At 40.4% G+C, this 26,303-nt stretch overlaps 1 protein-coding gene across 2 annotated transcripts in view; it reads right to left on the bottom strand.

Moving 5' to 3' along the window:
- Positions 1-2,198: 2,198 nt before the first annotated feature.
- The window catches only part of sh3d19 (SH3 domain containing 19), a 132,550-nt gene continuing 108,445 nt past the window's right edge, over positions 2,199-26,303 (bottom strand). For both annotated transcript variants that reach the window (XM_080192937.1, XM_080192945.1), the window contains 10 exons: positions 25,778-25,846; positions 25,111-25,251; positions 22,960-23,035; positions 20,256-20,386; positions 18,489-18,562; positions 13,796-14,019; positions 8,632-8,684; positions 7,721-7,907; positions 6,203-6,306; positions 2,199-2,998 (listed from right to left, as the gene is read on the bottom strand). In XM_080192937.1, coding sequence (XP_080049063.1) covers positions 2,879-2,998; positions 6,203-6,306; positions 7,721-7,907; positions 8,632-8,684; positions 13,796-14,019; positions 18,489-18,562; positions 20,256-20,386; positions 22,960-23,035; positions 25,111-25,251; positions 25,778-25,846 — 1,179 coding nt within the window. In that variant the 3' untranslated portion in view covers positions 2,199-2,878. The remainder of the gene's footprint in view (positions 2,999-6,202; positions 6,307-7,720; positions 7,908-8,631; positions 8,685-13,795; positions 14,020-18,488; positions 18,563-20,255; positions 20,387-22,959; positions 23,036-25,110; positions 25,252-25,777; positions 25,847-26,303) is intronic.

Below are 26,303 nucleotides of genomic sequence, written 5' to 3'. Positions count from 1 at the left end.
TCGGATCTCCGACTTGGGTCGATGTCTGTGGGAGTTAACACATTCTCCCTGTGCTTGCGTGGGTTTTCTCTGGGTGCTCCGGTTTCCTCCCACACCCCAAAAACGTGCTTTTAGGCTGATTGGTGTTAATAAATTGTCCCTAAATTTGACCTCCCTTAATCTGGCGCACATATAATTCTCTAAATTTGCACCCCTTTATTGTGCAGTCCAAGAGGCGTAGACAAAAGTCACAGGTAGGAGGAGGATTGGAATGAGGCACTCACTGAGTGTTAAAATGGGCAGTGCGGGCTTGTAGGGCCGAAGGGCCTGTTTCCTGTGCTGTGTTGTTCTTTGGTCTTTTTGTTCTTAATGGGCGCTCCCAAGCTGGCCCTGTCATAGGAGTTAGAGTCCTCCTGCGCTGCACTGAGGCCTGTGGAGATTGTATTGCTGAAGACCAAAGGCTGCTTCTCCCATTGGGAGTTAGATTGCAACTTCTGAATTCAGGTAAGTGGGCAAAAGAAGCTATTTTTGCATTTCATGGCTTTCCATGGATAATAATCTGTCACTACTTCTAGTCCTTTGTGTATCTTCATTGTCAGTTTCCTTTGCCCCTCTACTCAGATACATTTTCCAAATATGTATCCTTATTCTTCCTTCTAAAATATACCACCTTACACTTACCTACATCCAAGTTAATTTGCTAATTACATGCCTGTTCATCAATATATTGTCTTCCTCTATTTTGTAGCACTTCTCCATATTTCCTACACCTCACAATTTGGTGTCACCTGCAAATATTTGAAATTTTACTTCTGATTTAGAGTCCAAATTATGTTAAATGGTTAACAACAGTGGTTCGATTAACCATCTTTTATCTGGCTGAGCAACTAACTTCAAGAGGAGGTTTACCAGGATGTTGCCTGGTAATGGAAGGACTGGGTTATGAGGAAAGATTGAACAAATAGGGGCTGTTTTCCCTTGAAAGACGTCGACTGAGGGGGGATCTAATAGAGGTATATAAGATTATGAAGGGTATAGATAAACAGAGGTAAGCTATTTCCTATGTTAGAGAGACACAGTACGAGGGGCCATGGGCTTAAGGTGAGGGGGGAGAGGTATAACACAGATATTAGAGGGAGGTTTTTCACACAGAGGGTCGTGGGGGTATGGAATGCTTTGCCAAGCAAGGTGGTGGAGGCAAGCATGCTAGAGTTGTTTAAGAGTAACTTAGACAGGCACATGAGTGGGTTGGAGATGGGTGGATATAGGAGATTGTTTTAAATAAGGTTCATTAGCATTGGGACGTCCCTGGTAAGGTAAATGGATATGGTATGATAATAATGTTTTTTCTCTTTTCACTCACAGGTTTTAAGTCGGTCTGCCTTGTTGTCCAACGAGGGGCATACACGCGATGGGTCGTACTCGGGCTGCTCTTGAATGTTCGAGATTGGCCTAGTGCTTCATGTCGTTAGTGTGTGCTTAAACTGGACCAGATGCTGGGCAACACGACAGCTTAGTGACTATCACTGTTTGCTGTGCAGATACATGGGATTTGGGCCAGTGTCTGTGGGAGTTTGCGCATTAGCAAAGATGTGCTATTAGGCTGATTGGAAGTAATAAATTGTCCCTAAATTAGTTTCCCTCAATGTGGGCGGCCATAAAACAATAGATAAGGGTCATGGGTGGAGGGGAGGGTACTGGTAGTGTTAAAATGGCGGCGTGGGCTCGTTGGGCCGAAGGGCCTGTTTTTGTTCTTTGTTATCCCTACTCTTTTTGGTTTCAACCAGCATGCTATTCATTCTACTATTTGTCCCCTAGCTCCACGTGTGTTCACCTTAAATCATTAGTTTACTGTCAAAGAGCTTTTGAAAAGTACTTTCTCTGGAGTGAATACAGCTGGTGTATTCCATCCAAAACTGGAATTGATAGGATTTTAAACCGATTTCTAGTAAATGTTACAGGGGAAATTGGTAAATTAAGAGTCTTGACCACCAGATGGCAATATATGCTGCTGAAGTCAACTTTCACTCTGCTGCTAGCAGGTTGAATTTTTAGTTTTGTATTATGAGCCAAAATACTCAATCGTTTAGCATACTACGCAATAATACCACACTTTATATAAATTGATTTGCCAAGTTCAATCAGTCAAGACAGTTTCCCGAAATACTGAGTTCTGAGAAGGTTTAAATTGATTCTTTACAAACAAAAGAAATTCTACATAAACTGAAATAAATACTTTTTATTGAAAAGTTTATCACAAAGCTATGGTACTTAGAAATATTACTAATATCACTAGAATAATGTGTGACTGCCCGTGCCCAGATATTGCTGAACAATAATACCACAGCAGTATTATGAAGCTCTGATCTTAGAAAGTTTATTTAAAAAAACATGTTCCCTTCAAAAAACAATGCAATCAAAAAGGTATGCTATGTAATTATGCATTATTTATTGAGATTACATTAAAATCTTTTTGAAATTTGTATGCAAGTTAAAAGATGACAGCAAGAATGGGAAAACCAGCCCTTCTGATGTCAGTACCAGCTCATGCAGGCATCAATGGATTTCTTTAAAATTGTAATTATTATGACTTGGTTCCTGATTCAATACTGGAATCTGTATTTTAACGCTAACATATAAATGTCTTACAGCAAAATTATAATCTGTAGTTTATTTAGTCAAAGTATGAACCCTGACCACTAACCCACCTACTGCTCCCATGTGTCTCAGTTCACAGGTAATGGAACTCTGATAAATTTGTTCTCCAAAAGCAACTAAATCTGTTACAGTTTGTCATGATCAACATACTCCACATATCTGATGTGCCTTGGGACGTATTAATGATTGATAAAGTTCAATTCTGCTCCACACTGTTCCTCAGCCTCAAATAAAAGGAATTTCACAATGGGTCTTGAAGAATCTGGACAAAGTTCCTGGGGAATATTCCCTCTTTCCCCTGCAGTTCTCCTTTCAGCCAGTCAGCATCTCTGGATTCTAATACGGTTATCACATCTCCAACCTTGGGGAGGAAAAGTTGCAGATTTTGGTTAATATTTATACTTTTAGGAATGCTGCTGCAAGTTAATTATGCCCAAGCTTGCATTGCTATCATATAGTCAGTCAATCTTGAAAAGGAAGTTTTTTTGGCAAGACTTATTTACTTAATGTTGCTTTATTTCTGGAAGTTTTTTTAAATTCATTCATGGTATGCAGGTGTTGGTGGCAGGGCCAGCGTTTATTACTCATTGCTAATTGTCCTTAATTGCTTCTTTCCAAAAGCAATAAGTCAAGTTTGACATAAAATTGGAATATTATTTTTTTCTGAAATGTTTATCACAAAACTTTATTACTCAGAAAAGTTAAGATTAAGGATTCCATAAGCAAAATGGTGGTGAAGCACCTCCCTGAACCCTTGCAGTGATGTAGATACCCATGGTGCTGTTAGGCATGTTCTAGGGTTGTAACGCAGCAACATAGAATAACAATATATTTCTGGTGCAGAATGGTCTGTAACTGGAGGAAGAACTTGCAAGGTGATGATGTTCCCATGTACATGCTGCACTTGTTCTTTCCGGTAGTAGAGGCAAGAGTTGGCTGAAGCAGCCTTGGCAAACTGCTGCACTGCATCTTGTAGATAGGTACACACTGCTGCCAAAGTGGCTGAGGGATTTAATATAAGCTGGTGGGTGGTATTCCAATTGTATGGACTGCTTTGTCCTGGATGATGTCAAGTTTCTCAAGTTGTGTTGGAGAGAAATTGGAGAGTATTTCATCAAGGGTTAGTATCTTGAAGATGGCAGACAGACTTTGGGGAGTCAGGAGGGAGTTATTTGATGCAGAGTTCCCAACCTCTGACCTATTCCTGTAGCCACATTTTTATTTGGCTGGTCTGTTTAGGATTCTGGTCAATGATGACCCTGGGATGATGTTTGGAGCTTCAGTGATGGAAGTGCCATTGAATGTCAGGGGGAGATTCTCCTGTCATTGCCTGACCCTTGTATGACATGAATGTTACTTGCCACTTATCAGCCCAAGCCTGAACACTATCCAGATTTTGCTGCATGTAGGCTTCATTATCTGAATGGAACTGAACATTGTAACAATCAGACAGCTTCTCCATTTCTGACTTTACATTGGACAGATGGTCATTGATGAAGCAGCTGGGCCTAGGACACTGTTCTGAAGAACTCCTGTGGCAATATCCTGGGCTGATCAAATTCCATCAACCAAAGAGAAAATAATTTAAAAACAGATTTGGAGATCTTGTGGGCTGGTTCCCTTCTTTTGTACTGATGTAGGGATAGGAAACAAACTGAAGGCTTCATGGTTGTCTTTCCCATGTAAAGACATTTCTTCATGAATCCAAGGCGAAGGGAATTATTTCTGATTCAGAATCTTCACTGTTTTGAAATAGTTAAGTGAAGCATTGTAATCCAGTTAGATCAGCTCATACTAACACTCCAGCTAGATCTGCTCATATTACTGAACTTGAGTTTAGCTATCCATTAATCACCACACGCCATCACCATGACTACTCATTACCACATCTGCAATATTGCTCATTTCCACTTCTCCATCATTGATACTGATAGTCTTAACCATACATCTTGTTGGCCTCTCATTTTCCGCATCCACTCCCACACTCCATAAATTACAGTTTGCCAAACCTCAGCATGACAGACTGTATGCTGCCTTATATCTAGTTGTATATGCCCACTGCTCTGTTTTCATTGACTTCCATAAACTTTCTGATCCCAAAGCACTGAATTTCATATTGCCAACTTTACATCCCTCAATGAGTATGTCCCACCCTCTCCTTAAGCTCTTCCAGTCATAATCCTCTCCTGCACCCAGTTCTTTGGTATATCTCCCTTTCGTGCTGACCTTCAGTATGCTTCTTTGTGCATATTTCCGTTCCTACCGAGTGAGGACTTGATGACAGGAGTCAAGATTCACAATGGCCATAACAAAAACATATTAAAAAACAGCCCAAGTTATTACTCCTCAGCTGGAGAACCTTAGGTGAAGTGACTTTTAAATTCCTTGAGAACATTTTTTGCTTTGTGTAAAGTTGAATGAGAAAGGTAATTGAATACAAAAGCAAAATACAGAAAATGTTGAAAATCTGAAATAGGAACAGAAAATGCTATAAATATTCAGCAGTTCAGACGGCAACAATGGAGAATGAGAAAGAGATGTCAATGACATAACAAATGCTGAAAATCTGAAATGAAACGAAATGCCAGAAAAATCAATAACCTTTTGTCAGAGCTTCCTGAGCATGATTACACACTTGCATGGAGTTGGAACATTGCCAGATTCAACATGCTGGAGTCCTAACAAGTTAGGAGTCAAGTGTTCTGGATGACCAGTCTAAATGCAGTCAACCATTCATAGAATATAAATAGTAGTCTATTAGTTAGCAAGTAAAAAGCTTTTTAAATTAAGTTTTAGTCACAAGTAAGGCTTACATTAACACTGCAATGAAGTCGCTGTGAAATTCCTCTAGTCACTAAAGTCCGGCACCTGTTCGGGTCAATGCACCTAACCAGCACGTCTTTCAGAACGTGGGAAAAAACTGGAGCACCCAGAGGAAACCCACACAGACACAGTGAGAATGTGCAAACTCCAGACAGACAGTGACCCAAGCCGGGAATCGAACCTGGGTCCCTGGCACTGTGTAGCAGCAGCACGAATCGCTGTGCCACCATTCTTAACAGACAAGTCATATCCTTGCCTAAACAGAACACCAGGTCAGCATTCACAGCGAGATGGAAGAATGTGTTAACAAACAAACAAAAATCATCTAATCTCGTGTTGCAGCCTGGATTGCACCAGAGGTCCAAATATCATTGTATGGCGCAAGGAGATTTGTGATCTTAGGGTACGTGCAGCTGTGTTGCAAATACAATCAAAAATCAGGGCATTTCCATCTCTCTCAACAAAGAAGTAGAACTTTTGATAATGATTTTAATTCCATCATCACATTGGTCATCATAATATTTCCTTTTTGTTGTGTTTGTGGCAAATGTCACGATTCTTTATTTGGGTTGATCATGCTCAACTATCATACCTTAACAGGTTGATTCTCTAACCTCGATCAGAAGCCAATCTATAATTCATCAAAAAGATTACACAAAATATCAAGTTTTTGTGAATGGCTTTCGAAAGGTTTCTATAATCTAATCAAAGAATTGAATAGATGGGATGCCATATTACATACCTTTAAATCAAGCTCATCTTCATTCTCCCCAACAAAGTCATAGAGTGCTTTGGCTTTTCCTCTTTTATTCCCCAAAGGCTGCAGTTTTGCTGTGCTTACTTCTCCTGAATTAAGAAGTGAGTTGCATAAAAATATTGAAGGTAGAGGTATTCTCCACAATTCCACATCAATATGCATATTATCTACAATATACAACCATTGTTGATATCCAATCCTCAGTCTCTACTGCCCATTGTTTTGGTCATCTCTATATCCTGGAATTCATCAGCGATGTGTGAAATGACATTGCTCAGTCTGCTTACAAATATGATTTATGCTGCATGTGGGTTAGAATTTCAGCTAGTTCTCTCAATTTGAAAGCCCCTTCAAATTTGGGGTGCCCTCTCCTCAGGGACCCGGGTGCTCCCACTCTCATCCACATGAAGCCTACTCCCCTCACCAGCCTTAAGCACAGGCATGGGACGTAGGGTCAAGACACGGTGCTGAGGTAACTCTTCCGTCCTCCAGAGCGCTGTACCTGGAGGGACTTGAGAGCTGTCAATTAGATTGGCTCTCCAAAGTGGGACTTCTGTTTAAGGGCAGATGGAAGACCCGTCTATGACATTCAAAGCTCAACTGAGCATAAAATAGCAGTGTGACCATCCCTGTCAGTGGGGTTGTGCCCCTTTCAACTCTTAGGATGGCCTTTTGTCTGATTCTCACGCATCACATTGGTTGATTTTCCTGAATTCAAGAATAATGCTCCTCCAATCAATCATTGTACTTATACCAGGCATCGAATAATGGGCATCCAAAAGGGTAAATGGAACATGAGTTGACCATTTCCACAATTTAATGGTTGATCTGTATCCTAACTCCACTTAGCTGCCTTAGATCTACACCCTTTAACGAAGATCTAGCAATCTCAGGTTTGAAACTTTCAATTGATATCGCCTCAGGGAACTCTACCCACCTGCCCCAAAAAGTTACTATTTCCTCACTAGAGATATTGACTCTATCAAATTCTTCATTCGTTTTAAATACCTCGGTTATATACCCCCAAGTCTTCTGTGCTCAAGGCAGTTAAAGTCTAACAGTATGATGCCAGATGTAAAAGAGCTTGAGGACAGGTTGCATAGACTAAATTTATGCTGCACCACTGCCAAGGTCACCAGGTACCCAGAATGACTTGGTACTTGAGATACTGTCTAACTAGAGCTTAATCTAACTATAGCAAATCATCCACCCATTTGAGTTCCAGTCACCCTAATATGAAACTGAACCTTTCATTAGCTTTGTAATTTAGTTTTTGCACGTGTTCACTACCTTTTTGTGACTTACATATGTGAACCCCTAATTCTTCCTACTCCTCTGCAGTTCCTAACTTCTCATCATAGTATTTTTCAAAACAACATCTTGGTTCCAAAGTAACAAGCATATTGCATTAAAAAAAAACAAATTCCAAGAACAAAAAAAGTAGATAAAAGACAATTTCTTCAACTTCAGTGCTGTGAGTTCTTAGCTTCACAGTGATGGTACCTGAGCAGATTTGAACAAACACAGTTGGGAATGTCCCTTCACGTCCATTCAGTTTCCCCTTGCACCACTTAGAGTCTAACTGCTCTGTGATGAGGATCCGATCCCCCCGCTTAAATGGCAAATCATCAGCAGATTCTGCTTTGAAATCATAAAGTGCTTCACACCACTGAGAGTTTGTGTTTCCAACCTAGAGAATTCACAGAAAACCAGTTTGTTTCAGCAACAGCAGAAAAAGAAACATGTTAAACTAATTAAGAAGTGATTAGGGTAAATACGAAATATCTACCATAAAAAGTAATTGAATTGAATGTAGATAGAACAGAAAGCCCTGAGCTGCTAAAGGATCTGGGTACCCTGGTAACTACTGGTACACTATTGCTCACTTGTCACCAAATGAGAGCACTCAATACAAACATTCCCTTGTCTAGTTTTAGTAAATTAAACTCTTTCATCATAGGTCAGTCCTTGGTGGGCAGAGAGGTCTTATGCTGACAATGCTGCACTGTTAGCAGCTGCTTTGAGATGTGCAAGACTGGCTCAGGCTGACTTTGCTTGGCCAAGCATATTAGCACCCGCCACTATCAGCCCAGCAAACAAATAAAAGTATTCTCCATAAAATAAACAAAGTACATACATTTAATAACTGTCAATGTGCAATATAAAAACCATGTTCTAAATAAGGCACTAGACAAATATAAACCTTTGAATATTTGGATTTATAAAAAGGATGCAAAAAGAAAGCTGCTTACACTTTAGTGGTATAAATTTAATGTTCACACTTCAATAGCAAATGTATAACTTCAATTCATAACCATGAGGAAGTTGAAAGTGCACAACTCACTGATATTCACAAATATTTGCATATCATTGTATGCATGATGGCAAAATTCTCACTGCAAAAATAGTCCTACCTGACTGCATGAGGAGGAATCAATCGCTTTATCACCAGCTGATATACCAGAACCTGAGGAAAGATGCATTTGTTTTTAAATAACTATTTTTATTTCCAACTTGAGTTTCCAAACCATAAAACCACACCATTATTGACTAGAGTACTCTGTGGGTAAACACTATATACACTCAGTGACATGTTAACAATGATGATTCAAATTGCCTTGGAACTGGCCTAAAGTTCTAGTTTACAGATGGAAATGTGACTCGGTCGCTGTTTCACGAAGGATAATTGGTGTCACAACTGGCCAGTTCAGAGCGTAAGAAGTCTCACAACACCAGGTTAAAGTCCGACAGATTTATTTGGCAGCAAACATGACTAGCTCTCGGGGCTCTGCCCCTTCGTCAGCTGAGTGGGGAATTCTGATCACAAACAGGGCATATAAAGACACACATACAGTTTACAGAGTACCGATTAGAATGTGAGTCTTTACAGCTAATCAAGTCTTAAAGGTGCAGACAATGTGAGTGGAGATAGCATTAAACATAGGTTAAAGAGATATGTATTGTCTCCAGACAGGACAGTGAGTGAGATGTTGCAAGCCCAGGCTTACAAATAGTGTGACATGAACCCAAGATCCCGGTTGAGGCCATCCTCATGTGTGCAGAGCTTGGCTATCTGTCTCTGCTCAGCGACTCTGTGTTGTCGTGAAGGCCACCTCGGAGAACGCTTACCCGAAGATCAGAGACCGAATGCCCGTGACCACTGAAGTGTTTGCCAACAGGAAGAGAACAGTCTTGCCTGGTGATTGTTGAGCGGTGTTCATTCATCCGTTGTTGGAGTGACTGCATGGTCTCCCCGATGTACCATGCCTCAGGACATCCTTTCCTGCAACGTATCAGGGAGACAACGTTGGCTGAGTTGCAAGAGTATGTATCATGTACCTGGTAGAAGGTGTTCTCACGTGAGATAATGGCATCCATGTCGATGATCCGGCATGTCTTGCAGAGGTTGCTGTGGCAGGGTTGTGTGGTGTTGTGGTCACTGTTCTCCTGAAGGCTGGGTAGTTTGCTGTGGACAATGGTCTGTTTGAAGTTGTGCGGCTGTTTGAAGGCAAAAAGTGGAAGTGTAGGGATGCCTTGGTGAGATGTTCGTCTTCAGCAATGACATATTGAAAACTCCGCAGACTCCGGAGTTCTCCAAGGCGGCCTTCACGACACGTGACAGCGCAGAGTCGCTGAGCAGAGACTGATAGCCAAGTTCCGCACATGAGGACGGTTTCAATCAGGATCTTGGGTTCATGTCACACTATTTGTAACCCCCATGACTTACCTGGGCTTGCAACATCTCACTTACTGTCTTGTCTGCAGACAATACACATTTCTTTAACCTATGCTTAATGCTATCTCCACTCATATTGTCTGCACCTTTGAGACTTGATTAGCTGTAAAGACTCGCATTCTAAATCAGTATTCTGTAAACTGAATGTGTGTCTTTATATGCCCTGCTTGTGATCAGAAATCCCCCCTCACCTGATGAAGGGGCAGAGCCCTGAAATCTAGTAGCGTTTGCTACCAAATAAACCTGTTGGACTTGAACCTGGTGTTGTGAGATTTCTTACCGTGTATACCCTAGTCCAATGCTGGCATCTCCACATCAGCTCAGAGAGGCACATTTTGGCAAAAATTTTGAATTACAGTTAATCCTTAATGAGTTCTGATTATGATGGGCAGCATTTCAGATAAATATGCAATCAATGCATTTGACTGTGCAGTGTCTGTATTTAATGATTGTATTTATGCCAATGACCATGTCCTCAGCTGGGATTCTCTGGTGCTACTGCAGTGAATGAAGGATTGACGGAAGGCCAAATTCTCCATTCTCACTGACAGTGGGGTTGGAACAGACAAAATTGGAAACCCCACCCTTAAATGTTTAAAATTCAATTTCAATAGGGGTGCAACTAAAGTTTTCAAATTTTAGTCAAACTTCCACACACTTGACGAAGGAACATTGTTTCCGAAAGCTTGAGAGATTACCATCAAATAAACTGGTTGGACTCGAACCTGGTGTTGTGTTTACCCTAGTCCAACGCTGGCATCTCTACATCATAGCAAGAAGCTAACAGCACTTTTGTAAAAATTGGACGGCAAAGCTGGTGAGCAAACATGTGCAGTTACATGCAGAAATTCAGAAATTGCTGAATGCTCCCCTAGATGCTTCCCAAACACATTCACTATCTGACTCACTATTCAAATACACCAAAAATGACGTTGCTGCACTTACTTCATGGACAGGGACTAAAATTAACAAAAAGAGTTTCATTCTTTCATAATTTAATCATTGTTGGAGATTTAAAAAAAATTTCCAAAACATTTTCCTCTTTTTCTCTCTCTCTTAATCCAATCTTTTTTACCCTCTCGCTTCATTTTCTGTACCTGGTTTGACACTAAATTCACTATTGTAACTGACACCTCATGGTTCAGACTCAGTGCCACTTATTTGCAATTCTTCAATCTGATTGTTTAAAGAGATACACCATTGCTTGCACTGTTCACACAAACCCAAGATGCCCTATCTCGGGTGTGGTGCTTTTTGGATTATTGTATGATTGGAGTTTGCCAAGTTCAAGACTACAGAAAGTTTATAGTCAAGTGGAAGTCTGACAAACTAAGTGGCTGAGAACAAAACATGGTCCAATACCATAGAAAAATGTTACATTTATTCAATACAGAGATAACCAGAATTGTAAAGGAGCATTTGAATTTACTTTGGAAAGTAGAAAGAAAATATTGTTTCCATGGGTAAATTAGCAAGGGTTTAGGAAAGATCAGATCTTAATATTATGACATCTGAATGTTAAAACTTAGTGACTGCTGAAGCTATAGTGACTGCTTTTGTGGGAGAAACTACCAAATTGTTTGAAAGAGCAGTTGGATAGAAATTCGAGAGGCAATTTACTGAAATGTTTTCCACTTTTAGAAATATGGGTTGTTAATCTCACCACTTTTATTTAATGATGAAAATGCTAACTTCAGTTTCTGTTGGATGAATTTGCTTTACATCACACAACACAATTTCTTCAGCTAAACAGAAATTCAGCCAATCAGAATTTATCTGCAATAACATTGCATTTCCTAAGTGGTGTGACAACCACTTAATTATTAAAGTAATGACCAAGAATATGAATTTAGTTGTAAATATCAGGAAACTAATTAAGCATAGCATCGCAATTACACAGTCTGACAAACTAACAATACTGTTTCTCTGATTATGGAAGACAATTTTACTACCTCAGGTGATAGACCCCACGTATTTGCTCCCATGTATAATCAATAGTTGAGTTTTGGAATCATGGATAAAGTTTAAACTACAATCAAGTTTTACAAACTGTATGCAAAACCTACTTCCATAACTTGCATTATAAATGTGGGGTAATCAGGCAATAACATTTGCAAACAGCTGTTGGATGATCAGATCTCCAAGAAAAAGCCTAAACAGTAAATTTGCTGATGACACCAAGATTGGTGGAGTAGTGGATGAGGTGGAGGGCTCTTGTAGGCTGCAAAAAGACACTGATGGATGCAGAGCTGGGCAGAAAAATGGCAGATGGAGTTTAACCCTGATAAGTGCAAGGTGATTCATTTTGGTAGGACAAACTTGCGTGCGGATTACAGGGTCAACAGCAGGGTTCTGAGGAATGTGGAGGAACGGAGAGATCTTGGGGTTCATATCCGCCGATCTCTGAAGGTTGCCAGTCAAGTGGATAGAGCTGTGAAGGAGGCTTATAGTGTGTTAGCGTGTATTAACAGAGGGTTTGAGTTTAAGAGCCGTGGGATTATGCTGCAACTATACAGGACCTTAGTGAGACCACATTTGGAATATTGTGTGCAGTTCTGGTCACCTCACTATAAGGAGGATGTGGAAGCATTGGAGAGAGTGTAGAGGAGATTTACCAGGATGCTGCCTGGTTTGGAGGGTAGGTTTTATGAGGAAAGGTTGAGGCAGCTGGGGCTTTTCTCTTTACAGCGGAGGAGGATGAGAGGCGACTTAATAGAGGTTTATAAGATGTTGAGGGGAATAGATAGAGTGGACGTTCAGAGACTATTTCCTCAGTGGATGTAGCTGTTACTAGGGGGCATAACTATAAAGTTCATGGTGGGAGATATAGGAGGGATGTCCGAGGTAGATTCTTTACTCAGAGAGTGGTTGGGGTGTGGAATGCTGTGATAGTGGAGTCGGACACTTTTAAGAATTTTCAAGCGGTTAATGGATAGGCACGTGGAGCACACCAGAATGATAGGCAGTGGAATAGCTCGATCTTGGATTTGGACATAGCTCAGCACACCATCGAGGGCTGAAGGGCCTGTACTGTGCTGTACTATTCTATGTTCTAAGAGTTGGCAACCCTAATCACACTGTTTGACATGGCAAGATGGTCCGAGGTTTGAGTGCTTTTACTTAAATCAACCTGTTTGGTTAGAACAATTAGTGATTCTTTGGTTAGGTAAAGTGGCGCATGGGTGCAAAGTTTTCTACCCAGTGGTTTGATTTTGTCCTACTGTTCTTGCCTGTTGCTGTACCATGGTCTAGCATTAACGGAAATTCATCAGAGACACAGATATAGATTTACAATTAAAGAAACAATGGGGAGACAACAGCCTTTAACCCTCCTTCACTCAACCATTCTCAATTCAAACATGGGAACCTAAGTTTTGTTTTCATGATGACATTCAAATTAAGGTAGAAGCAAATTAAATAAGTGGGGAGTTTTATTGGCAACTAGACTTTAGAGTCCAAACTCATGGTTAACTGTCACCCACATGAGACAATGCAATTTTAAAGAAACAGTCTCATTAAAACATAAGGCAGCTTGGAAACCTTTCTCTTCTACCATTACGTCCTACCTCCCATCTTTCTAGGTCTCATCATTTTCTTCAACTTCAGATGGACAGATGAGTGTAGAACTATCTACCATATGATAAAGCTCTATATGAATGCAGGAAATCAGTTCTCAGAGTTATACTGAGGATTACAAATGCAAGCCAGGAAGTCCTTCACAGGACTGAAATAACATTTTGAAGATTTTTTTGTGCGTTGTAACTTTACTGGCTCTGATTAGGTATTTTGAAGATTTATGACATTTCACAGTTCTTGGTCACTCAAAAAAAAATTTTGCTCACCTGGAGAGAGAGGCGAATTCTGTTTAGCTTGCTGCTCAGAGGTTGGTAGATCCTCAACAATCTCTACAAAGTTTAGAGGGAAAATTCCACAGCGGCCTTTCAGCTGTCCTCGAGCCCACTCCTCACTCACATACTCCATCAGTGCAATAACATCCCCTTCAAAAAAAGTGAGTTCATCAGCCTGATCCCCTTCAAAGTCGAACCGAGCCACACATCGAGGTCCCCTGGATGATAAGTGATTGTAATTATCAGTATCACACCATTGTACATTCAGATTTTACTTTGCAATTCATTGACTTATGTAAACACCAGATTGAGTTTCCTAATAATGTTTCAATCAAGAACAACTAACATTTAATAAAATACACGTTACATGCTCAAATTGCTAGCAATAATGTTAATTGGTATATTTGAAAATCATCTCGTACAGCAATATCCACATGACAAGTGTGAAGATGTCCAGGTAGAATTTTTGTGATCCCAAGTTCAATTCAGTTCAGTATCAATGGCATAGCAGAGTGAAAAGTTCAGTGTGTGAACTACATACAGTTTTTTGTGATCAGTTCACTAGCACAATATTTGTTCACAGCCTGTAGTTGGACCCATTTTTAGCCCTTTACTAAAGCTTAATGGAAACATGGAAAAGTAGTCATTTCCAAAAGTAACGAGAAAGGAAACCCATTGTGGAAGCAAGAGAACATAAGAACATAAGAAATAGGAGCAGGAGTAGGCCATCTAGCCCTTCGAGCCTGCCCTGCCATTCAATAAGATCATGGCTGATCTGTCGTGGCTCAGTTCCACATTCCCACCCTCTCCCCATAACCCTTAATCCCCTCGCTTATCAAAAACCCATCAACCCACGTCTTAAAAATATTTAGCGAGGCAGCCTCCACCACTTCAACGGGCAGAAAATTCCAGAGATTCACCAGCCTTTGAGTGAAGAAGATCCTCCTCAACTCCGTTCTAAAACCCCCCCCCCCCCCCCCCGCCGCCCCCCTTAATCTTGAGGCTGTGCCCCCTAGTCCTACTGTCCTTTCTGAGTGGGAAGAGTCTCTCCACCTCTATCCTATCCATCCCATTCATCATCTTATACGTCTCAATGAGATCTCCCCTCATTCTTTTAAACTCTAACGAGTACAAGCCTAGTTTATTCAGCCTCTCCTCATAACTCAACCCCCTCAACTCCGGTATCAGCCTAGTAAACCTCCTCTGCACTCCCTCCAAGGCCAAAATATCCTTGCGTAAGTGCGGCGACCAAAACTGCACACAGTACTCAAGCTGCGGCCTCACCAATGCCCTATACAGCTGCAGCAAGACCTCCCTACTTTTATATTCAATCCCCTTCGCTATGAAGGCCAGCATCCCATTAGCCTTCCTGACCACCTGCTGCACCTGCAGGCTGGGTTTTTGCGACTCATGCACAAGGACCCCGAGGTCCCTCTGCACCGTCGCCTGCTGCAGCTTTTCGCCACGTAAGTAATAGTCCTTCATACCATTATTCCTACCAAAGTGGACCACCTCGCACTTGCCAACATTAAATTCCATTTGCCAGTTCCAGGCCCATTCGCCCAGCCTATCTAGATTCTTCTGCAGACTCTCCACACCCTCTGCGCAATTTGCCGTTCCACCAATTTTGGTGTCATCAGCAAATTTCGACACCATACACTCGGTCCCCTCCTCCAGATCATCTATATAAATGGTAAATAGCTGAGGCCCCAGCACCGACCCCTGGGGCACTCCACTAGTCACCAACCGCCAATCCGAATAGCACCCATTAACCCCCACTCTCTGCCTCCTATTTGACAACCAATCCTCTATCCACGCTAACACCCTACCCCCAACTCCATGCCCCCTTACCTTCTGCAATAACCTCGTGAGGTACCTTGTCAAACGCCTTCTGAAAATCAAGAAAGACCACATCCACCGGCTCTCCTCTATCCACCGCCCTAGACACATCCTCATAGAACTCCAATAAATTTGTCAGACACGACTTCCCCTTAACGAAACCGTGCTGCGTCTGCTCTATCAAGCAATTCCCCTCAAGATGCCTCGCTATTTCCTCCTTGATGACGGATTCTAACATTTTACCTACAACAGACGTTAAACTAACCGGCCTATAATTCCCTGCCTTTTGCCTGCCACCCTTCTTAAACAACAGCGTAACATTAGCCGTTTTCCAATCTTCCGGCACTTCCCCGGAATCCAGCGATGTTTGGAAAATAACCACCAAGGCATCCACTATCACCTCCGCCATTTCTTTCAGAACCCGTGGATGCATTCCATCCGGTCCTGGGGACTTGTCCACAATCAGTCCCTCCAGTCTGTCCACTCTGTCTGTCGAGAGGGAGCTAGTTAGGAGTGAAAATGCAGCCCAGCATCCCAAACTATGTTCTATGGCTGGCAAAGTGTACATTGGGATCAGAGAGGTGGAAGAGAAGACGACTGGACATTTTTGGCACAATGGAGTATCCTCTCAAAAGATATTAGAGTAACATTCCGGGAATGAGCTGCAACCTTAAACAGAAAGGATTAAAGCATCCTTCACACTCAATAGCACTATCATGCTTCTAATGGAATTTGGCTTCAAGTCAGATTAGTCGGATTAAAGCATGACAACTATGCCGCAGTCTCTCTGGTCTCTACCTGTGCTTTAACTGGTAAGGCAATAGTGAATGTGCACAGTACTGCTTTGGTCCAAAATCACTTGCCTCTTGTTTCTTCTGTTCTTCCAGGAGACCTGAATTCATCCAGCACTCAGCTCACACCAAGCCCTGCTAACCCATCATACTCACCGACCTTAATGGATGTCTGGTCAAGTACCACTTGATCTTAAAATTCTTGTAATTGCTTTCAAATTCCTCATGGCCTCATTCCATGCAATCTCTGATCTCTATAATCTCTATATTACTTCAATTCTGGATTTTTGTACATCCTTATTTTTATCATTCCATTATTGATAAAAATAATCAGTTGCCTTGGCCCAAGTCTGGAATTCTCTCCTTAAATCGGTCTACCTCACTTCTACTTTACTATACATCTTTTGACCACCTATAATAATATCTCCTTATGTGGCGTAGTATCAAATTTTGTTTTACAACATTCATGTGATGCACCTTATAACCTTTTAGCACATTAAAAATACTGCACAAAATATAGTTGTTGTTGAAATGACTAATATCCTGTTTCCATAATCTATTCAGCTTTAGTAAAATTTGAAAATGTGTCCCTTTCCCAACTGCATGTTGCAAGTAATTGTTCAAATAGCTGACCACAGAAAAAGAAATGCAGACAACACACTGTATTTCTCACTGCGCCACTGGGAAACATTTTGTCCAAATTTCAAAGACATCAGCAAAATTTTGCACTGAAAGAACCCATGGCACAAAGCCTTCTCATTAACTAAGCAATAAAGAAAGGACAAGGAGAAAAGCCTTTATAAGGCTCCCTTCACAAACAATGCTTTATCTTCCTCTCTCTTTAAATCATCATTTCCACATCCATCAACACCTATCAATCCTGGATACAGCTTTACATGTGTTTATTAATGGTGAAATAGATCCTGATTAAGTGGCCAAATTACATCCATTCTGCCATATTATATGTTGGTAAAGAAGCTAACAGAAGTGTGCAACATGGACAGTGTTTGAGTGCATACAACTTCTGCTCATGTTTATATCTGACACCCTAATTGCACTCAGGCAGCCGTAAATAAATTCCTTTTCTTTTATTTTGTAAAATAATATTGATGGAATCAGGCAATTTGATTTTACTTTCTTCACTGAATGTGGTGTCATTTCTGGGGTAAAATATCATCATTGCTACCATCTCTTCCATACCTTAGCAAAATAGCTGTTTGTTCATGCGAGTCTAGAAAGTTATTTAACTTTAAGAGCACTACAACTGAATTCATACATCTGTCTTCACTAGAAAAAGTAACTGGATAAAGCTTAGTATCAGGGCACCCTGGATGTTTTCCCCTCTGGAACCCAGAGGTCACAATTTAGCACAAATTCAGGATTAAACCTAGGCCATCTGGTGTGTACCACTCAGTTCAACACTATACAATTTACTCTGATAATGTATTTTGTGAGTGTAAGTAAAGATGGGTAATTTATTTAAACCAATTGTGGTTCAATCTGAACTTGGAAATGAAGGACAAAATTATTTTGATTTCAATGCGACAGAGGTTGAGTGATGGTGCATTTATGGTTGCAAGTTACATAATGTGATAATTATGTGGCAAGTTGTAGCTGGACTACTCAACTGTAATACTGGTCTGCATTCATAAGCTCAGAGCATGTTCATTCATTCACTCTAGTGTCAATACTGCTAAAACTGACACCAGTGTTGCCTACACTACATGATGGAGTCTCATTGCTTGTACAGATGCAGCTTCACTTGTGCAAACTGAGGACATTCAAATAATATTGTTCTTTTCAAAACTGATATAAAATTTAATGAATTGATCAAATAAATAGTCCCAATAAACACAAAAACATGATGGATTGATATGAATGTGATATAAATTGTACTTGGCTGAATGGTAAAGAAAAAGGAATAAATAAAGCATTTTCAAATAGCAAAATCTACTGCATCTGGAAATCAACAATTCAAAGGGGAAATATGTTAAAGTTCAGCAGGGGGACTAAATAATTAATCAATGATTCACGATTCCTGGAGTATTTAGGCTTGCCTGACAAGTGAAGTTGATTTAAATGCAACTTTCTTCACATTGCTCTCCTGTGAGTCATCTGTAGGTAAATCAACCTATCAAAAAGAAATTAGTCAGGTTACAACATTGTAGTCATCAGTATTCAAAACTGACCTCAAGAATAATGTAATCAGACATGTGCAATACAAACAATGGGAATTTTACAACATTTAATATTCCTCTATTGTGGAATATTCATTTCAATAGTTTCTTCATATGGGGAATTCCAAAGCTCAAGCAGATCATCATGAAGCTACTGAGTGGAATACTTTCTAAAAAGAGGAAAAGAATATTGATGGGAAGCGGAACCAGTCTTCACTGCTGCTTTACACACTCTGAATGCCAAACCCATCCTGAATTTTTTAAAAAAAATCCCTTTTTCAGGTTGAGTGTTGCTGACAGGGCCAGCATTTATTGCCCATCCCTAGCTGCCACCGAAATGTTACAGGTGGTGTATTTCAGAAGAGCGAAAATCAAGCATGACTTCCCATTGTGAGTGCTGCCTAGTGGAGAGGGATAAAGAAAAAGAGAGGATGACCTGGGAAATAGGAACCAGTTTTGTTGTCACAGACGTTGGCACCTACATATGGAGGGAGTGTAGCCCCTGTAGTTGCAAAGTCACCAAACTTACTTAGCCTTTTCATTTTGCCACTACATTCTATTCCCACTTGGTGATTCGCTTTTGTAACTCACCAACCTTATTCATCAGTGTGTGTGCTTACAAGCGTGCATTCTAAATACTTCTTATCCTCATAGTCCTTCTTAGTCAGCTCCATTTAACATGGTAGTACTGCGTTCTTTAATACTATCCAGCACTCTCATTCCTTTATGTGCATTATTCCTTTTTGCTGTTTCTTTATTCTGGTGCCCAGTTCCTGCCAATTTAGTTTAAACCCATTGCAACCACAACTACTGATCCTCCCCACAAGGAAACTGTCCAACCCCTCTGCCCTTTCGAGGGGTATGAGGCTGAGGAAAAGGCAACTCATTGTGCTGTTGGAAATGGTGTTGCTACTTTTGTTCTTGCCATTCAGGAGAGGGGCAAGGTGGAGCTGCCCCTATGTCTTGGTGATGGTTGGCAGCAAGGACGTATTCCCAGAGGTGAGTGAAGTGTCTTTCAAGAAAGTTTGCAACCACTTGTCAAGCAGTAATATCACTCTCAGAAAAGGATTGCTTTGAAGGGCAGCCTTTCACCTGCCCAGGACTGCATCTCCTCGGTTTCACTGATGAAAAGCTTCCTAGTGTGTTAAGTTTCACTGAAGAAGCTCTTCCAAATGTGCATTCACCTCAACCTCAGAGACTCAGGTGAGTTGCTAACAGATGTTAAAAGTAGATGCCCTGCCTAGGAAATCCAATACCCAGGGTTAAACAAGCTCTTAATTGCTGTTGATTAGTTTCCTGCTAGATCCAGCAGGATTTCTGATGGCCTCAGAACCAATGTTAAATTTTGGGGATTTAACTCCCTTGGTACACATAAAACCCACCTCCTTTTGTCCAGGAAACTTGCCCATATTTTCTGTTCTCAAGCATGACAATATCATTTGGAGAGATGGTAAATGAAGAGAGCTGCCTATGAAACTCTTCCATTATGACTTATTAGTTTCAAATAAGGAGATGAAACCAGGAAGGAACCAAGGAAGATAAATCAAAGGAGTAGATTTATCAAAAAACAAAAAACTTGCCCAAACTGTTGGTACTAAAATCAGGATTAGTATTTTTAATTGAGGAAATTTTCAACCAACAACTTACAATAACTTTGACAAAGTTGGCAGGAAAAATCCCAGTATGCCCCTTGCATTTCCCATTAAACCATTCTTTGTCCAATTTCTCCAGCAAGTACACAGTATCTCCTGACTTAAGATTCAGTTCATCATTTTGATCTGGGAAAAGAAAGAAATAAGGAGCCACATAACCTCCAGCTTACATCCAAACATAGTAAACTGACAGTCTGACACCAATTTCATACAGATATTAACTTTGATTATGCATTCGTATAGGCACATTTAATTTACTTCACATACAAAGCTGATTTCCCATTAATCTACAACTAGTGTAAAACAAAGTTTGGATCTGAACTTAATTGAGAGTGAACATGAATGTTACATTCCCCTTTTAACGAGAATGTGGGAAAGTAGCCAGGTGCAGATTTTAAAAAGTTTACCTACTGGATCATTGAGCAACATCATTATATAAATAATCCCCTGAACTAATACTGTCCCTCAAGGGAAGCCAAGTCTAAGGATGGCACGGTGGTTAGCACTGCTGCCGCATGGCATGAGTGATCCCAGTTCAATTCTTGTCTTGGGTGACTGTCTACGTGGAGTCTGCATGTTCTCCGTGTCTGCGCGAGTTTCCGCTGGGTGTTCCAGCTTCCTCCCAAAGATGTATAGGTTAGGTTGATTGGCCATGTGAAATTGACCCTAGTTGTCAGGGGAATTAACAGGGTGAATGTGTAGGGTTACAGGAATAGGGCCTGGATGCGTTTGTGATCGGTACAGGCTCGATGGCCTCTTTCTGTACTAGGGATTCTATGATTCTAAGTACTCCCCTCCAGGAAATAAGCAGAAGAAATTACAATGTGGTCCCACTAGAAGTCACTTGGTATAGATCAATGATTCACATCACTGCTAGATCATGGAACTTAGTGACTGTGGGGTGGTAGACAATTCAGGGCTCACTCACAAAACAAGGGGAATATTGGTCAGTTGTTCAGTCTGCCTCTTACCAGCTGGTACTACGTGCTGAAAGTCAGAAGGATGAACTCAAGAAATACAATCTTAATAGAAAGTTCAATAGCAAATCTCATCTACAATCCTCTTTTATTCTGACTGCAAAATACATAGAAAATTCCAGTAAAGTTCAAACCTGAAAATTGATGCATTTCCCTGTTTACAAGCAATTGTCTGTTCCTTGACTGACAGAGTCACATTGTGAGTAATTAGCCTGTGTGTGGCACAGGGAAAAACTTTAGAAACAATTTTGTTAACAGTATACTGTTCCCAGGGAGGAACTAGAAGTGTGTGTCTCTTCTATTATCTTACATTTCCTGGTTCCCCTGTGATTACAGTCAAAGCTTTAAGCGCCGGTGATGTGTGTGGCAAACATTCTGCAGCTGGGGTAGCTGTTCATTGGTGGAACCCATCCTCAGCTGACCACGCAGCACCTATGGGTGGCCAATAAACCAAGCCTCCTGGTCATTCAGGGAGGTTCTTGATCATAGCCAGAAATTTTTAAAAGGTACTTATCAAATTTAAATTTTACTGATAAATATTCAACATTGCACCGATTTCACTTTATTCATGTGTGCATCATCATTTTTTTTTAAGACTAGCTTCATCAGAAAGCTATTGGCATGGCACATGGTTGGCACACACTGATGGTTACGGAGGAGTTTTAGAGACTTTTATTTTATTGTGAAAGAATCAATGTTGTGTTTTGGTTAACTCTTTATTGAATGTTCATGTTAGTTTCCAATGTTGGACTGTGGGACATGGCTGAACTTATAGGCTGAGTTGACCCTCCCTTCTCTGCATATTAAGGACATTATTTAAGATCATGCTCAGTAGGGATAAACTGAAAACCCTGTAAGGACTCTGCCAGCCAACGCTATGAGGAGGACAGACATTTGGACAGTACTGACATTGCCCCATAGTCCCCTCTTTTCTTACCTTGACTGACTGTTCCCCCACCCTCCTTTGACTACATCCAGGACATCATGCCTTTCCCACTTCACTACATTATGCGCCTAATCGCACTCTTTGTTCTCTTCTGGATCCTTTTCCACTCTTTGTCCCTGATGCCACTCCACACAATCCACCCCTTACTACTGACTCACCCCTGTCTGTTCCAAGCCTGCAGGCAAGCTGTCATTCTCCCGCTCCCCTCCCTTGTGTCATAAAGTTAAATAAAGAAAACCACTTACAACAATTGCACAAAACTGACAGGTGCATGCTACCTTTAAACAGATATGAATCTGTTGCCATCAGATTCTTGCGCACTGTTGACTTTGTCTTGAAAGTAGAATGTAATTTAAAAATGTATTACACTAATGAGTGCTCATGGCATGCAATATATTACTAGAATGAACATTGTATGTGCTGACGTGAGGTTCAACATACCACAAACATGCCGCCACTGACTTTATTGATTTCATATTGCACCTCATTAAATTACCTCACATGCCAGGTTTCCCACACTTGTGGCCTTCATAAAATTCTTTTGACTGTGTTATTAAACAAAGCTTTGAAACTTATTCCATCACCAATCACATAAAAGTATGTAGGACGATTTATCAATCTAATATTAAATAAAAACTTGCCCCATATATTTAACAGCTTATTTTTAATGCTAGGGTCAATATAATAGAAAAGAGTAATAGTGAGCATTAGATGATAGTTTGGTAAAACATTTTGCTGAAAGTGCTGAACTTTCCCAGAATTGCAGAGTTCCTTACCCGCTGTGAAGTCATGCAGCACTATAGCATGGGGAGCACTGCTTTCTCCAAGCTGCTGTTCAGAAGGGATAGGTTTCTAAGAAAACAGAAGACAAAGAAAATGGATAGTTATGTCCTTTTCACTTTTTCCAATGTGGAGGCGAAAAGGGAAACAAAAAGAAAAAATTAAATGCAAAGAAATCAGAACAAAAAAGAGTTTACAATTACAAAATGTATGTAACTCAACAACTCATGACCCTAGCCGCATAGGAGGTCATCTGGTGCTTTGAATCTGATTCAAGATAACTGCCACAAGTCACCTGACATGTCTGGTATTACAACTTGGCCAGTTTCTACACATTTCAAATATGCACTAGAATTAAGACATGCGAAGGCATCCGCCTTTGGAATTTCACACCTGCGTAAATCACGAATTACTTCAAAAATTAAGTGTACTTAATGGCAGAAAGTCTACTAGGGACAATGGCCATATAGGCGTTCTTCCTCGCTCATTACAGGGAAGAACAGTCCATTCAGAAGCAATAAAGAAACTCATTACCTGGGCCATAAAACAATAGCCAAAGTCTGTCCACACAAGAGCTAATCAATTACTTCCTGAAATCATTATAGGGAGAGAGGTCATGCAACTAGAATAATCAATTTGAACTATCTTTTACTCGAACCCGTAAGCCTCTAAAATGACAATTTGGTAGAAGTCTGCCAAAGGAGCACTAACATCATCACTCTCTTTCTTTAATTCAAATGTTACAGTTTGGAATCCATCACAGAGATAGAGAATTTCCATCGAAAGGAACATAGGTGCAATATCAACAACTTTTGCAAAAGATGGATAATGTCTCAAAAAAGAACAGCCTCCAGAAATTGAAATTTATATCTGCTTCAATCTCATCGAAATTTCAATATCACAATGGGAAAAACCTGCTTTAGCCACAAGTACCAGTGAACTCTCAATATTTTTATGCACATAAGCTTGCTAAAAGCTGTGTTGCAATTGTCAGGATGTGGGTTTACTTTCCCATCTTAACAGTCTTATATCTTTACCAGGTTGGGTTTTTAGTTTTTAAATTAAGACTAACCTTTATGTTTAAACTCAAATCAGCCTGTCAGATTGATTTATTGCCATGAGACACTGAATTAATGCCTTTGCCCTTATAGATTACAACACACTCTGTTATGATCAATGAAGGAGTGAGAAAGAGTGAGTTCTGACATGTCCTCACCAGTCCTAACTGTATCAATATAAATCAGCACCAATATCATGATAGAGAGCAAATAACTGACACAGCTAGTATGCCTCTGAAACCCTCTGAATTGATGGTTCGGCAGTAAATCATTGTTTTAATTGGGAAACCTGGAGACAGCCAAACATGACAATGAAGACTATACAGTTCTATAACCTGCCCACAAACCACAGTTACTCCCTGGTCTGCAGCGTAGCCAAAATAAGTTGGCCAACAGACTGATTGACTGCTCCCATCAAATAATGGAAGACTTATAGGCTTCAAGACATCAGACACAGTTGTATCTTCTGCTGTAAAGACACTTGCAGTCACCATGCTACATAGGTCTGGAATACCTAATGGTCGTAATGATCAGTTTTAACCGGAAACTTGGCAGTACCTGCTTCCAGGCATGCTGCAATCATAAACTAATAGAAATAATGGCATGGAATGGCACAGAAGGCAACCCTACTCAAAATTACTTTATGAAGCACCACATACAACATGTCTATCGAACAGATCAGGTGCTGCTCTATGCCTTCAGCCCCATGTCTACATCATGGGTTTCCTTTCTCTTCATCTTGACTCATCATTTATTATTATTCTCACCATAACCCTTGGCAAAGATGGTCAATAAGTTGAAATGTCTTTGAGCTTTTCCAAAGTCCGTTGCGACATTCCCCTTTAATTATCTGATCCCTTTAAATTTCACTTACACAAAATGTTACATTCCTACGACTTGTGCTCCCTGCACACAACCTCATCTACATCTAAGGCCAATTATAATTGGAATAACGAAGGAAAACTGGTTGTAAATAGTATACTTTCTTTCATAACAATGTAAAGACCATTGCCATTTAGGAAATTTTACAACGGAATTTAACATGGCTATTCCACTAGGTTGAACTGCAAATGTGCTGCCCACACTGACCTTGCCAGTCCCTTTCACCACCTCCTCATCCAGTGGAGTGATTATCTTCAAATGAGATGAAGGAACCTTCCCAGTATCAAGCCCCTTTTGGCACTGGAAAGACTGGTCCATCTGTTGTTGGAGAATGAGGACTTCACCTTGCTATAGACAGCGAGAAAAAAAAGACAAAAATATACAATTTTAATATTAGTTTACGTTTTACTGAGCCCTTCTCATTATCTCCCATCCATTCTTCTACGAGATAGCCATATGTCAAAAATATATCAATGCAACCCATTACCTATAATGAAACTAAAACAAATTTATCTTTGGTGATTCCAAATAAAACGAAGACAGAAAAGAAATCATCATTTCGAATCAGTCAATTGCTGGTCTAGGCTTTTCCTCAAAAAGCTGTGCAACTCTGAATAGTTTCCTCCATCACCAAAAAAATTCAATTGCTTCGTCACTTGAAGCAACTGTGCTCTGTTGGAGTGTCAAATGATGGAATCATTAGAACTCTTAACCTTAACATTTTCCACTGAGAAATTGTTTTGGCAACATTAAAATTAAAAGAAGAGTGCTGCTACACTGTCCTTGCAATTGATTCAGAGTAACAGTGTACTTGCTTGCAATCCCTCTGCAATATTCTATACAATACAGACTGTCTACTGGAGGTCTATCTCACCTGGAATGACAGTTCTCCTGGGACCCTGGAGTTGATGTCACATTCAGCAATTCCGTGAGGCACAGGCAGCTGAAAATACATTGTTTTAGCAAACATAAAGCAGAGAATTAGAAAAAGGAAGATAAAACATTCATTTATAGAAATGTAGACACATAGGAACAGGAGTAGGCCATTTAGCTCTTCAAATCTGTTCTGCTATTGAGTGATTTAATGGCTAATCTGCAAGCTAACTGCAAATATCCAACTCTATGTCTTCAAAATATCCCCAAAGCTAACGATTTATTTCAAGGTGTTCAAAATGTTTTGTAGGAAAATGCAGCAGCCAATTTATACGTGGCAATGAGACAATTGAATAGGTGAGCAGATTTTGTCAATCTTGATTGATTAGTGCAATAAGATCATTTATATTCAACAGAGAGCTTTGATGGGGCCTTGGTTTATTAGTTACGAGAGACGGTATCTCCAACAAAAACAAGTCACACACTCTCAGTATTGAAGTGTCAGCATAAATCAATGCTTCCTGAAG

The sequence above is a fragment of the Carcharhinus amblyrhynchos genome, chromosome 1, assembly GCF_965287045.1.
Source record: "Carcharhinus amblyrhynchos chromosome 1, sCarAmb.v2.hapA, whole genome shotgun sequence".
Classification (NCBI taxonomy): domain Eukaryota; kingdom Metazoa; phylum Chordata; class Chondrichthyes; order Carcharhiniformes; family Carcharhinidae; genus Carcharhinus; species Carcharhinus amblyrhynchos.
Note: the sequence above shows the minus strand (reverse complement) of the source record. Positions and strands in the feature narration are given on the sequence as shown.